Below are 15,406 nucleotides of genomic sequence, written 5' to 3' on the forward strand. Positions count from 1 at the left end.
GCTGTAGCTGCTCAAGGTGGAGCTAGTTTTGATTACTTCATATACAGTTAAGTAGTTAAGATCAGTTTTGCCTCACATCTGTATGACTCTTCTGAACTACTTTCTTAGCAATGCACTATATCTTATAAGCTCACCATGTGTTTCATTATTATTCTTCTATTCTAAAAAAAAAAAAAAAATCAAACATGAAAAGTAACTGGAATGTGCAGTAAAAAGTTAAATATTTCTCTCTGAAGTGTAGTTGAGTAGAAGTATCAACTGAAATTCTCAAATAAATGTGTACATAAATGTGTGAGTATATACAGTATACTTTACTCAAATACAGATAAACATTTACATTTCTCATGCACTGGCACAGAAACTGATTTTAGTGATGACCAACAAACAGTGGCACTTCTTAATTAATTCACAGAATTCTTATTTTAACAGCCTTGTGATGTGAATTCTGGTTCCCTTTGAGACAGAATATCTCATTCATCACTGTTGCCAGACATCCACTTGTTCTCAGTGAGAACACTGAGTAATAAGAACCCAAACTAATCATGTATTGTTGATAGAGGCCTGGTGTTTGCTGTGAAATAGTCCAATCTGAGGTGCAATGCTGTTCCCTGTTCTGGTAGTTGGTTGGCACACGGTGACAGTGTGTAACAAAACAAAGTGGGATCAGTTTGCTCTGGGAACTCTCAAGACAAAAAAATAAAGCTGTATCACATTCACCTGTACATCCTGACATATAAATCATGCAATATTTTTTGTTACCTTCATTAGGTGGATTATAGACAATGAATGTCTCCATGATAAGCAACAACACGGCATGGAGCTTAATAGGTTGGCGTCTGTTGCAGAATTCCTTGTTCTTCTTGTCGCTGAATATAGTTCTTTATGACTCTGGCTGTTTGTTTGAGGTCATTCTCATTCAGTTCAAACTTTGGCACAGTGCTGTATTAATAATTGAGCACTACGGTTTCCCTCAAGTGCTAAAAAACAAAACAAAATGATGCTACCAACCTCTTAGTTAAGTGCTAAAACTGTATTCACTGTAAAATGAACTTTAGAGGAAAAATACAATTTTTATTTTTCTTAAATTTACCCAGAAAAATCCCTGTGGAATATCCTTTGGCAGTAGGTTTTTCTTGCCTGTCAGAGTGCAGGGGGAAGCAGACTCCATTACGTCCATAATAGTTTCCAAACACATCCTCGTTCATTAGAGGCACAGCAGCAATAATGAACCCCAGTAGCCAGACAGAGCCCAGGACCACCTAGCAGTGGGACGACAAACATGTTGTTAGAATTTCTGACAGGGTGCTCTTCAAAGCCCACAATGAAAAAAATGAAATGACTCATTGGATTTCCACACTTTCAAACATATAATTCAGTTTAGTTGTCCTGTTGACCGACAAGGTGTTTCAGGCTCTACCTCCATCTGCCCTCTCTGAGAAAGTCAACAGTAGGTGGCAGAGCTCTCTCACGGACTACACAGATCCTCTCTCAGTCAGATGGATGCAGGAACATATAAAGCAAATGATTATACAGTTAGATTTGGCTAAAAATGCTTTGTTCTCAGGGAGCGCTCAAATAATCCAGGCAGCAATGAGGATTCTGTTGGAGAACTAATCCCTCATAACATTCATTAGATTACATTAAAATAATACATATATTAATACTCTGTATCTTAATTTATTTTAGCATTTGGGAGCTTTTCAGCTTTTCTTGACTTGAGTTGAACTAAAATGAACCAAGAAGTACTCAGTACCAAGAGTTTTGTTTTCTTCCTGAGGGTCAAAAGGTCAAAAATTAACAGCTGATTTGATGAGAATCTTTATTAATCTTTTAATCTTGATAAAGAGTCCCTAATTAGATGATTTCTCACACACCAAGTGAATCCACAGACAGCATGTGTCTATGACTTAATTGTACTTGTAAATTATTGCAGTGCCATTTATATTGATTTGCCTTTGTATTTTGCACTAAAAATAAGTCTGGTGTTGTAAAACCTGTCTGACCTGAAGCTGAGAAACTGTACCTCCACACATTTAACAGCTTCTCTGGCTCTACCTTGCTGTAATTAAGATCTCCTCTGCAGTATAATTTGTCTATTCTTAAACTCAGTCCACTGGACTGAGCCACTGGACTGGAACAATTAGCACAATTAACATGCCATAATAACACATTCTTCTCAAAGGAAAAGTACTACAGCAGAGCAAATCCAATGCTCTCACATCATGAGGTTATGGGTTTATTTTACAAACCATACAACTTAAGCATGCAATAAATTCTTTTCCTGTATAGGTAGTATGGCTCACCCCGGTCTGAAGTTTGCCTGGGCGCAGATTGCTGAAGGGGAAGACGATAACCAGGAACTTTTCCAGAGTCAGGTAGGTTAGGAGGAGAACAGACACCTGAGGGAAAACACACATTTAGATTGATTTCCCTCCCTTCAGATTAATCATTACAATCAAATTTATGTGCTTTATTATTGTCACAGTTTGATAGTTTAACTCCTCCCTCTTGGTGCGTTCAGGTGCTTTTGTTAAAGCCGTCTGAGCTGTTGAAATCAATCATCTCCATTGTTTTTTTGTGCACAGTCTTACTCCAAAATCTGCAAATGCATGAATCTGATTGGCTACCATTAAAATCCACATTATAGTTTCTTTGTCAGTGTCATTATAAAATTCATTATTTCCAGCTCAAGTTATAGTGCCACAAAAATGCCTCATCTCTTGTTACCTGTACATAAAACACAGTTTCACAGATTAGCAATTGAGCAAAAACAGAGGACTGGTAGTGGATCAGTATTGGATTTTCTGAGGCACTGCAAATGGTATTAGTAGGGACAAAATCTGATTGTTGCATCCCTAGATGGCACATGAGCTGTGGTATGTAAAGAATTAAATTCATCATGGAGAGGCTCTGAAATGGTCACTGCCTGTAGCCACACAACATGGCATTATGAGCAGAAACAGATGATAGTCAAATTCTCCCTAGAGGAAACTAGAATCAGAACCTTCAGAGCACTGAGCTGACAAAATGTTGGAACAGCAACAGCAGCAGGATCAGTGAAAAAGCAGGTTCAGCAGAATTGAGTGTGTGTAAGTGCAACAGCTTAAAAAGAGCACAAACGTATGGGATATGCACTGTGGTGAGCTTTTTAAAAAAAAATGTTGTTCCATTTTATGGAGCAGATGTGTCTTTGCATCTCTGTGTGCATGTTTGTGTATGCATGGCTGTGAGTGGGATGTTGATCCATGTCGAGTTACCTCCGAGGAGAGCATGGCCAGGAATCCAATGGTGCGACACTCCACACTCTCCATCCAGAGCAGGGCGTTACGGTTGTACTGGCCGCGGAATTTTACATCAAACACTCCAACAAAAAACAGGTACACACCCATGAGGCAGTCTGCACCTGAAAGATAAGAGATACAGTCATAAACCAGTCCATTTACAGAGAGGAGTTTACTGGTTGAAGTCCATCTGTCGGCTGCTGCCATGCTTCCTGCAGCCAGACCCAAAATTTCTCATTAAAACACAAGCAACAGAACATTATTTCTACCCTCCAGAGCAGGGAAGAGTAATTACTTGAATAAGACACACAAACTGTATGACTGAATGTTGGTGTGGGGATCCGGGTGGGGGCAAGTGAGTCACTTTGTTAATTTAAGACGTGACTCAGGTTTTTAAAACTTCAACAACTTTTTTAATTTTCCTCCTACACTAAGAATCTGCACGCCATGGATGTAGAATTAGAAATAGGAATATTGGGATGAAATATGTTAAATCCTTTTTTCTTCAGTGTTCAAGCTACTGTATCTTTTTTTAAAGAAATGTCCTGAATGAAAAGGTGAGAGAGCAGCAGCAGTGAGGGGAGTGAAGCCTGGAGAATGAGCAAAACCCAAGAGGAGGAAGAGGAGTGACAGGGTTTATAAGTAAGGCTGACATAGGAACTAAAAAAGAGTGACTGAGAATACAAAACCGAGACAGAATAGAGGGGAAACAAGTGGTGCATGACGACAGAGAACAAGTTAAAATTGGTACATGGATTTTTATTTATTTATTCATTCAGAAAAGCCATCTTAAATGCACTTCCATCCAAACACAAGCTCTGTGTTGTGTATATACAGTATAGATATATTTTTTGGAATAAGACTCTTTATTTTCTTCCTGTTACTCATATTGTCTATTCTCCTATTCATAAAATTAACCTCTAATCCCTTTCGTTCTTGTAGTGTGTCCATACAAAGTATAAAACTAGCAGGTATATGAAGACATTTCCACTCACTGTAAGATAAGACATTTGATATGACATTTCTATTTTACAGAGCAGTTCAGTTTTTTCAGAGGTATTTCTCAACTGCAGAACTTCAAGAAGGAAGTCATATACACATTAATAGAGGTGATCCATTAACACCACATCAACAGTGCTTACTCACAGCAGAGGACTTTGATGCAAGCAGCATGCAGATTGTTCTCAGCTCGTATCAGTGACCTCATGCCGATAACTAAGAGGTTACCGAAGCAGGTAATGAAGGCCATGACCCAGACAGACACCCGCAGCACTATGTTGGCCAGCAGGTCTTCAAAAGATGAGATGCCATCTGTGTTGGGCTTACAGGACCTCACATGAGGTGCATAAGAGCAGTACTGGAACTTCTTAAAGTATCTGGCAGGGAGGAGAGGGAGGAAATAAATAAACAGAAAGGAGAAAGACAGATTTAGACAAGCAATGGCATGTAGGAGGAGATAAAAAGATACAGAAGCATCGTATTTGGAAATTCAGCGACATGTGCGAGGATTGTGATACTTGTGTAGGAGGCTTATACGTACATGTGGGACAGATTCTTCATAGGCAGAAACATCTTAGTCTGAATATCTGGGATCTCTATCCCTTCCAGAGCCCTATAGAAAACAGGAGCATATTACATCACTGGAAAAGCTGCAGCAAGTAGTGTGTGTGTGTGTGTCTATGTACTCACAGAGACTGAAGATGTGCCAGGTGGTTGAAGTGGCTGGGGTAAATCTGGAGAAGGGGATTGTGGGAGACATTTCTGCAATGAGAAACAGACAATGACAAAATCAGAAAAGCTTGTCGGGTTGAAAAGTAACATGTGGCAGAAAACAAGCCTGTGACTTTACACTACATACAGAATGCATTATGTGCTTATTCCACTGGTTACAGTTATTAGGCAGACACCTCTAATTAACCTCCACTATACATTGTATATGGATACTTGGTTGGCAATGTTATTAGTTTCTGATTATTTATTTACTTATTCTGTCCATTTTGCCATTATGCCTGACATTTAAAATATGACATTTAATAAAGCCACAAAGTGAATGCCAACCCATTTAATAAAATACAATGAAAATGTTCATTCTCAGTTTCTGAGTCTCTACCCTGCACTTTAGCCCTCCCGCACTCATCAAAAGTACTTCCTTACTGATAACTTCTCATTTGTCTATTCTCTGCAACAAGACACTGCAGCATATATCTGTGCAATATCCTCCTCAAATGTCTTGAAAGATTTTACTTCTTCATCCTGTTTCTAAATCAGTTCACAACCCTCTTTCTCTGAAGTGAGAGCATTGGTCTGTGAGAGCATTTGTCTGTATCTCATTCTTATGTAGCACATGTATAGCAATAGATATCCCCAAGGCTGTCACGCAGGGTTTATCTCAGTGTTTGGTTTGATTCTATGAGCATTTTTCAGTTTAACCACAGATGAAGGACAAAAACGGACACAGCTTCTTTTTCTTAATCAAGTAATTCTTGAGTAAACAGCCCTTTTGCAAGAGAATATGAAGAGGCTGTTGTTTTGAATGTGACTTTAGGGACATTCAAAGCACAAACTTCTAAAGTGCTGTTGGTACAAACAAACCAAATGGATGATGAGGAAACAAACACCTGTCCCGTCAATAAATCATTCATTGATTATTCATTCATCATCTATACCGCTAATCCGTTACAGGTCGTGGGGATCAATAAACCAGTCTGTGAATTCTGAACTCATGTTGACAGATTAACACTCTCAGGTTATTTTTGTGGTTGTGAATTTTGGCGTCCAACACATATTATTGGTGTCAGCTGATCCTGATAATTTTTCTTCTGGTCCAGTTCAGTTAGGGACTTTCATAACTGTCCTAGTCAGTAAAATGTCAGTGGATTCATGGATCATTAAAACAACTGGCAACAGCCTCATCTCTTTCTTTTTCCATGTGTGTGTTTTATCTCTGTTTGTGTGTGTGAAAGTGTGGGGAAGATCACCATAGTCTCTACAGGAACATTATAATCTTGTGTGAATTTTACTGAATGTCTCCTCCATATGGATATTTTGACATCGCCATGCTGTGTTCTGTTTCAAGTGATTGAAAAGTTCTGGCAAAACTGCTTAATTTATGACAGGAAAGAGACAGAAAGTGAGGAAATATTGAATCATTTGGCTCCTGTCCGAGACTGTTGGAAAATTGGTCAAGTGGTGTGGGTTTTTTTTTTTTTTTTTGATTTTGCACAGTGTTCTGTGCAAAATGTTGGAGGATGTGTTCAAACTGTCCTGTGATGAGTTTCCTGGATTAATGTTGTACTTTACCAATGTGAGTTGGCTGAAACAGACAGTAGGATGATTTTTAACTTTGGGACACCGTCCAACCAGAAACCACAACGTAAATCCAACAATTACTCTTTATCTGCAGGATGCAGCCAAACAGACCACACAATAAAAAATACATAGAGTGGTCAGGACACACCAAGACTGAGCAGCTGGCTGGACTGTTCGCTGTATGCCATTCCCCTACTCTCTTTTATAACATTTCCTGGCTCTCTCAATCACTATTAAATGAAGGCATAACATATTGCTTTAAAAAATGTTAAAAAAAAATAAATAAAAAATCTGTCAAATGAATTAAAAATTTGTTTGAACTGATTTCAGACTCAGTTTAAAGCAGGGGTGTTTGCCTAAATGACAAACAAGTATAACAACGCAATGTTTTTGAAAATAAACTTTTGTTCTTCATTGAAAGTAATTTGTTTCTCAATGCTGCACGCCCGCACTAATGAAACTGTTTGGAGCTCATTAACTTTATAATGGCATAATTCATGAGGCACCACTCTGCCTGCCAGTGTTGCTGGTCCTGCTCACAAGCAGCTGTGTGTTAAAAAGTAACAGCACACAAATGATAATATTTACAGGGAAATTTTAGTAAATGATTGACAAAACAAAACGTTAACAGGAGATAGAGATTTCCATCCAAGGCAGCCCCATTCATCGACTTTGTTTTCACTAATATTGTTTTAAACAAGCTGCAGATTACAGCACAGTATTCATCATGTGGTGACCATCTGCTCATTTTTTGATATTTTTGTTCATGGTCACTCAAACCTTTTTACCAGTGAGGGAAGAGCTGCAACACCACAGGGTAAAATACATCACAAGTGAAAGTCTTGCAATGAAAATGTGTCTTCAGTTAAATATCGGATTAACACGTGAGTACCACAGGAAAACAGGATCAAAAGGAAAAGTACTCTTTATGCAGAAAAAAGGCAGCTGTGACTGTCACATCATTACATATTGTATTACTACTCATGCAATAATGTGTAAGCAGCATTTTATCGTTTAGGTGGTTGAGGTGGAGCTCATACTAACTACTTTATAAACTGTTACTGAGATTATTGTACAACAATGCTTCACATATTCATACACTGAATGCATGTTCTGAAAGTACAATCTTAATTTGTAAGTCAACTAATAATTGTAATGCAGAAAAGCAAATATTATACCTTTAACGTTCTGAGTTCCTCTCCAATGGAAGGAATTACCAGTAAGGAGGATAAAGTCATGTTCCCTGAATCTGAGATCTGAGTGGTGTTTTTATACTCCATTTCACCCTAATCCTCTCCTGTTATAATCCTCTCATAATGATGTACCCCTCTCAAATACTCACAGTTTAAGGAGAGACTTGGAAAGGCTTTTAAAGGTGTTTTTTGGCAGTTCCTTGATCCTGTTGCGGGACAGATCCCTAAACAGGATGAGACATTCATAGTTTTCTTATTCATAACCAAACATGGATTATGCAAAGCATAGATAGAAGTGTACTGTATATTGTATGGAATCTTGGGGTCATTTTTGACCAGAACATTTCCTTTGCCTCACAAATAAAACAAGTCTATACAACAGCCTTGTTCCACCTGCGCAATATTTGATTAATTGCTTATTATCAGGATGTCCCAATAACTCTGTGAGAAGCCTCCAGTTGATCCAAAAAGCTGCAGCAAGATTACCAACAGGAAGTAGAGAAATAGATCATATTTCTCCCGAGTTAGCTTCACTGCATTGGCTCCCTATAAAATCAAGAATTGAATTCAAAATCCCTTTCTGTATGTACAAAGCCCTTAATGACCAGGCTCCATTGTATCTTAAAGACCTCACAGTCCACTATTATCGCAGTGGAAAATTTGCTCTGAAAATGCAGGCTTATATGTGGTTCATAGAGTTTCCAGGAGTAGAATGGGAGGCAGAGACTTCAGGCTCCCCTACATGTTGAACCAGAGCCCAGTTTAGGTTTAGGGGGCAGACACCTTCTCTACATTTAAGATTCGATTTCTCTTTGATAAAGCTCACAGATAGGCCTGGCTTAGGTGCCAGAGTTAAGCTGCTGTAGGCCTTCTCTCTTGTTTTCTGTGTCTCTCTCTCCAGGCATTTATTACACTTCTACATGTCATAAACTGTATGTTCAAAGCTCTTAAACCATACATTTTTTTCCCCCATCTTTCAAATGAATAAGCAGTACTGGTCATCGTGAGCAGGAGAAATTATTTGAGCATTTTGTCACAACTGTTTTATTTGCTTTGCAGGGATTCATTGATAACAAATACTGACAACATAAATCTCAGCAGAACAACAGTACGTTTTCCAACATCACTTCCACTGAATCTCTATCCATCACTTTCATTTTAACACAGCACTTAAACTCAGGTTTTATAGACTTTTATGTGAATTCTTGCCTGCTTGCTGATTTATTTCTTGTTTATCATTGTATGTTCATTTCTTTTTTTTAACTCTATGTCACAATTTCAATCTAAACTGATTACTGTATTAACATTTTATGTAACTCTGTTATGTTATATCTGACTTTCTTGTTGTTTATTCACTCTGTTTGTTGTTGAGGAAATCTCAAAATCCCAACGTTGATCAATATATGCAAATGCTGAAATAGAAAATACGCAATTCAATAATCTGGAAATGATGTGGTTTCACCAACATTTTGGGAACTCATTCATCCTAACCATTGAGTAATGATGAACAGCAGCTCCCATAGTTTGATCAATCTGTTTTATAAAGAGCTGAAAACAATAAATTGTTGTACCATGTTTTCATGATTAGGTCTTTTAAATGAAATGTGTAGAGCTGAAAAACACCTGCTGCTAGTTTAGAAGTTTACTGAATCCGAGTCAGGCTGAGAAATCAGTTCTCAGTCAGCAATAAGAATCTCCACCACAGCATTTGGAGACATTTATATAGATATTTCAGCAGGTTTAAACTGAACTGACTGTGTGAACAGAATGAGAGAGATACAAACAACTCACAGTTCAGCCAGTTTCCACAGAGACTGGAAGGTGTTTTCGGGAACCCTGCGTATCCTGTTGTCCATCAACAATCTGAACAGAAACAGAGCTGTCGTCAGAAACCATGCAGGGTGCTACAAAGTGGTGTTTCAGTCCCCTGCTGGGGACCAGATACAATCTGATTTATTGCAGTCAATGCTAACTCAACAGCTCTACCTGAAAAAGGGAATATCTGTACTGTATAGAAAACATTTTATTAACTTTCTCTTTCCCATAAAAATTCAAATATTTACACTCAGTTGCTGCTCAAAACTACAGAGCATCACTAGAGCACATGGCAGACAAATGCCTCGCTCAAGGACATTTTAACTGTGTCAGCATGGGACAAACAAGCACTGTTCACTGCACGCTGCATAAATTTAACACTTATTCTGAAGCAGAGAGGCGATATATTATATCATAAATTTCTTGTTAAGTTTGAACATGGGGTAGATAAATGTCACTAATGATCAGTATTGTCTCCAATAAAGAGACACACCACATCTGTTTAGTTTTTAAATTAAAAACAGATGAGACATAACCATAGACGCTGAGCAGGGCAATAATACACACACAGGTCAGTGTGTCTATGACTCATTTTGTCCCCAATGAGAAAAGTTAAAAAAAAAACTACTTTCTCAGCTACCAGTACTAATAAGGATATCATACCTGACTCACTCACCCTACTGAGGACAACTGTCACATAATTTAAAGCTACAGCAGCTTATGTGGGGGAGCTACTTAATTCATAAAAAACATGCACTGCCAGCACTGGTTAGCATTACTGGCCTTACTCCTACACAGATATTTCTGTTGCACTTTATCTGCACCATGGTGAAAGTTTTCCTCACAAAGGTTTTAAAATACTGGTCTGCCATTATCGCTGTCACACAGAAATCAAAGCAGACAGCCTGTATTTATGTTTGACAGTCTGGGTAAGAACCAGAGAACGTGTCCTCTGTGTTGTTGTGTCAGAAAATGCTTAGATGTCTAAAAATGTCTTTCAGGTGAATAATGCCAGCTCCGAAATCTTTCCTTTTCTTGTTCCTTGGAGCTTGTACAGATCCAGTCAGGACACCTTGATGACCATAATTTAGTTTTAGATTCTGGCTTTTCCATTGACGTTCACTGCCACGTTGAGGAGTAGTGTTAAAATCATTTTTTCTTTTTCATTTGAGGAAATTGAAAATGTCCCACCTGCTGGAGCAAACTTTGATTTCTGTAATTCCCTTTAATCTGGGTTTTGGAAGAAAATATCTCCAGTCTGCAGCTCTAGTGCAATTTGATGCTACCAGCACACCAATCCAGGCTATTCTCCTCTGTCTCCCTTTAAATGTAACAGTCCCGTCTGCAAGTACAGCTAAGCTTAACTTCCTCTGAGCTTCATAATTGCCTGGGCTCCTCTGGCAGAGACCATCTGATGAAAGGACTTTTGCTCCTCACCTCAGGCCTGCAGGGCCGGGTTTATTAATGTAATGAAGCTCAAAAAGTCTTGCTGTAGTATGTTGTGTAATGTAGTGTACTACAGAGGCCCTGAAAGCAAGAGAAAAAATTCATCTTGATGATCCAACTTCTTAGTCTGATCTGAACTGTTTTCTCTCCTGTGCTTATGACTTAAAAACAGGCAAAAAGAAAGAGAAACACCCTGTGTCCTTGCAAAGAAAGGTTTATACTCTTGCTTTGTGTTATAAGAATGAGTGTTAAAACATTAATGATTAATCTGTGCCAAAAGGTTTACAGGTCTCTTTTGTATCTGTAGTTTTTGGCCATCACCACTTTTGGAGAAGATGCAGTTATTTGTGTCCCTGTTTGACCCAGTTCTTTGTAATGTGACTGCATACTTTATAATCATCTTAACAGGAACATCAAAACCAGATAGTGTTTTAGCACAACCAAGTTTTTAAGACTTCAGTGATACACGGAGCAAACACAAGCCTCTCACTGATAAAATTCAACTCACTTAAACTGGAAATTTAAGATTTGATTTGTAAATGCAGTGGAAACATCTCTTATAAATCTTGTAACCTCTTAAAAGCAGTTGTGTTTCAAACATTTTGGTCCCTATTAAGTTTTAATGTTGGATACTCACAGAACTTCGAGCTTGCTGCAGGTCTTCAAGATGGAGTAGTTGAGAGTTTGAATCTGGTTTCCCTCGAGATCCCTGAGAGTATAAAGAAAAGGGAACATGGTGTTTTACACTCGACACAGACACACATGTGGCGATTACATATGAGTATATGCATAGTGCTGCTTGAGTTTGTTTAATTTTAGTCAAAAATAATCTTTTTCCATATTTTCTTCTTAGCTCATTCCAAATGAGCATAAAAGAAGGAATAAAATATAACCTTTGTCTGGTGTTTGTGTTGAGGTTGGTAAAAAGAGAAAAATTAACAGAGAGAGAAGGAAACATAGTGGCAGACATCATTTGCTTTGGAATTTAAACAAGTGGAGTGGGTATGAGTGCTGACAGAAAGACGTAAAAACTACAGATAGCACTGGGTCATTACAACGTCAGACTTGTATGGCAGGTGCTTTCCAGCCCGCACCCAGATCAAAAATAGCCGGTCGAGCCGACCAACAGCGGTGACATCCGCTGAGGATGCTTCACCTCTCATGTTAGTCAGGAGGACCTCTCATCTGAGCCTCACATCATCATCTGCGTCACCCCGTCACCTCTATCTTGTTTTTATGTTACACACACAAGCACAAACACACACACACATACATCCGTCTGTCTGTCAGACATCTAGCGCGTCACACATCTGCACACACACAAGTACAGAGCAGACTCACAGCCAGTCCAAGGCAGGCATATGTTGACAGAAGCTGGGGTGAGGAAGCTGCTGCAGGGAGGTGTCCACCATGGATCTGATGACAGAAAGAAAGACATTGTATTGCAAAACAGAGATTTAACTTTACACAGCAGGAGTCAGAGCAGAGCTGTACATCGTTGGTCTCTCATTTCCAGCTTGTGTGTCCAGAAACAAAAGAACTGTGGCTTACAGGCGCAGACATTTAAGTATGTGAAGCATACAAGAATTTACAACAACGAATAATAAAGCTAATTTCATTAAGACTCTAAAACTGTAAGAGGTCTTGCAGTGATCCATTACAGCGAATATTTTCTCCACTTTCTTTCATATAAGAGTCCTTGTGGGACTTTTTTGTGTGATGCAGTTTCTGAGCAAGGACTGTTTTGAACATTTTTCTGTTGATTTCTCCAACTGTGTGACTTCAAAGTTGGCAGCCAATCAGCAAAACCTTTTAATGCAAAAAGTAAAAACTGACCCAATGTAAAAATTTTTTTTTTTGCAAAGTCCATATTTGCTTTTTGTTGGTCATTAATTAAACATACAGAATCCAGATCTTTGATGTCGTGGTGTCTCTGATCACATTAACAATGAACAGTTTTAACATCTGCTCACAGCTGCTTTAATGAATAAATGAATAGATGTACCAAACTGTAATGGATTATCTATCCCAGGTAATTTTCACATCTCTTTTCAAGTCTCTGAGAGTAATGAAATTAAAATGACGTGTGCCTGGAAAGTAGTAAATCAGTTTAAAATTTTGCATGGAAAATGATTTGCAGTGAAGTTAAGTATTAATAACTGTTATGGTTCTTGACACAGCTACAAAGTGGCTTAACTAAGAACATGAGATACAGGTATAAATCTGTCCAGTAAAAACTAAAACCAGACAGATTAAATAGAGATAATAAATTGAACAATATAACATTGTCCAGGAAATTGTACAAGTCATTCAAAAGGAAATACAGCAGTGACCCCTCTGATATGGTCTTTTAAATAAATGGAGTACAATGTCAATGGATGAAAAGATAAATATGGTTATCATATCTCAACTCCTGCAGTTTCCAGATTAGAGACAAATTTCTGATACTGAGACAGATGGGAGGAGATTAAAAGCAGAGACCAGGGACAAGGGACTCTCCTCCAGTTCAATAGATGAATGGAGCCCTGAAGGAGACATATGGTCACTTGTGTCTAACAGTCTTGGGAGGTGCAGACCCTCTCCAAGGAGGCGGACAGAGTGAGAGCACATTTACAAGGTTTTTCTCTGTCAAGCAAGAACATTAAAAGGACATTTATTGAAATGGATATCTGTTGGTGGAAAAGAGGACAAGGAGACAATGAATCAAGAGGAAAGATACACTGTGCACGTAAACAAAGACTGGGAGGACAATGTCACATCTCACTGTTGTACAGAGAGCAATATCAAGGAGCTGATCAAAGCCAGGTCAACAAGGCAGAGACTGGGTGAAGACAATAAAAGTCACCATGATCGCAAGAGACAAAAATAGAATAACAGGTAAAGACAGAGAGGACGGAGACTAAGCATGGAAGTGAATATCTGAGAAACAAAAAAAGACGATGGCTCTTAAAAGCTAATAAAGCTGAATTATTTCATGGAAATTAGACACAGCTTTAAGACTTACGGGGAGTTTCAGTTTATCAATTTATTTATCTATTTATATTTAGTTTGAATAATTTTAATTCTCTGTAAAGCCTGCCTATGTCATTTTAAATGTGCTCTACAACTAAATCTGTTTTGACTTGCTGGCTTATGAAATATACAAAAGTGAACTGCCAGAGGCCACTTACATTTTGACCCAGCGTAAAAATCCACTGACTCCCACTGTCATTCCACAGAGACATGACAGAGTGTGAAATGAGGTTGGAAATTTAGCAATAACAGAATTCAATTAGGAAGACATCTGACAGGTTAGCAATTATTTTCAAAATTATTCTCAGAGTAGGAGTTATTGCACATCCCTCGTCTCAGAGAAGTTGGAAAATGCCAGTGAGATGTTGATGATGTTGAAGAAAAAATGATCCAACTCACAGGTACATGAGAGACTGGAGCCCTATGAACGTGTCCTGGGTCAAGCTGCTTAGTGGGTTATGATCCAACATCCTGCACAAAAAACAATCATAATAGTTTAAAAATGAAATGATGCAATATTTTGATCAAACTTTTTTCACGTATTGTTATCACCTAGATTAGCTTTGCATTTTGGTAAACAAGATAATTTGCTTTCTTGCCAAGATGAACATATCCATATTCCATTCTCATGTCTCTAATCTACAGTAGGCTGGCTGTTGGTTTAGAGTCATTTAAAAAAGCGGCTAGCCTGGCTTTGTCCACAGGTTAAAAAAAAAAAAAAAAAAAAACCCTACCTACCAGCACCTCAAAAATTTTATTACTTAGCATGTTATATCTTATTTGTGTAATCCAAGCAAAATTTGGCATTTACAGATGACTTTCTGCTGGAGCTAGATTCATAATTTACATACAGATGTGAAAGCAGTATCCATTTCCCCATCTAAATCTTGAGAAAAGATATTTCCCAAACTATTCCATTTAAGCGGTGCAGTCAACCTGAACTGTCTGTAATGGAATAAATCTTACAGCATTCACACATACTACACACATTCACATGCCTTATCATCACAGACTACAGACCCACTGGACCACTTCACTCCTCCTGAGTTTAACAGGTCCTTCTAAGACACTGTTACAGTATCATAAATCAGTGATGTTTTCCCCCATGAAAACTAGGATAGACCCAGAAATACATGGCACATCATGGTTTTAAAACAATATAAGTGTGGCTGGGTGCACTTGATGGACCTCACAAAAATCACCCAGATCTGACTTCAGAATATCCTCACCTTTATATTGTGTCATTAGCTCTACAGTTTTCCCTGAGGAATCAAGGGGGGGCGGTTGCTTGTGGATTGCTCCATTAAACAAAGGGTACAATACAAAACTCTGGACTAATGCCAAAATAAA

The 15,406-nt window shown here is 38.3% G+C and overlaps 1 protein-coding gene across 1 annotated transcript in view; it reads right to left on the minus strand.

Annotated features, from left to right (window-relative positions):
* Positions 1–15,406, minus strand: part of rxfp2a (relaxin family peptide receptor 2a) — a 39,576-nt gene that overhangs the window by 3,138 nt on the left and 21,032 nt on the right. Inside the window, exons 8-18 of the mRNA XM_018691196.2 lie at positions 14,456–14,527; positions 12,386–12,460; positions 11,682–11,753; positions 9,575–9,646; positions 7,933–8,007; positions 4,971–5,042; positions 4,822–4,893; positions 4,428–4,657; positions 3,258–3,403; positions 2,304–2,399; positions 1,091–1,259 (exon numbers count right to left, since the gene is read on the minus strand). Of these exons, the coding sequence (XP_018546712.1) occupies positions 1,091–1,259; positions 2,304–2,399; positions 3,258–3,403; positions 4,428–4,657; positions 4,822–4,893; positions 4,971–5,042; positions 7,933–8,007; positions 9,575–9,646; positions 11,682–11,753; positions 12,386–12,460; positions 14,456–14,527 (1,151 nt within the window). The remainder of the gene's footprint in view (positions 1–1,090; positions 1,260–2,303; positions 2,400–3,257; positions 3,404–4,427; positions 4,658–4,821; positions 4,894–4,970; positions 5,043–7,932; positions 8,008–9,574; positions 9,647–11,681; positions 11,754–12,385; positions 12,461–14,455; positions 14,528–15,406) is intronic.

Source organism: Lates calcarifer, linkage group LG20, assembly GCF_001640805.2.
Source record: "Lates calcarifer isolate ASB-BC8 linkage group LG20, TLL_Latcal_v3, whole genome shotgun sequence".
NCBI lineage: Eukaryota > Metazoa > Chordata > Actinopteri > Centropomidae > Lates > Lates calcarifer.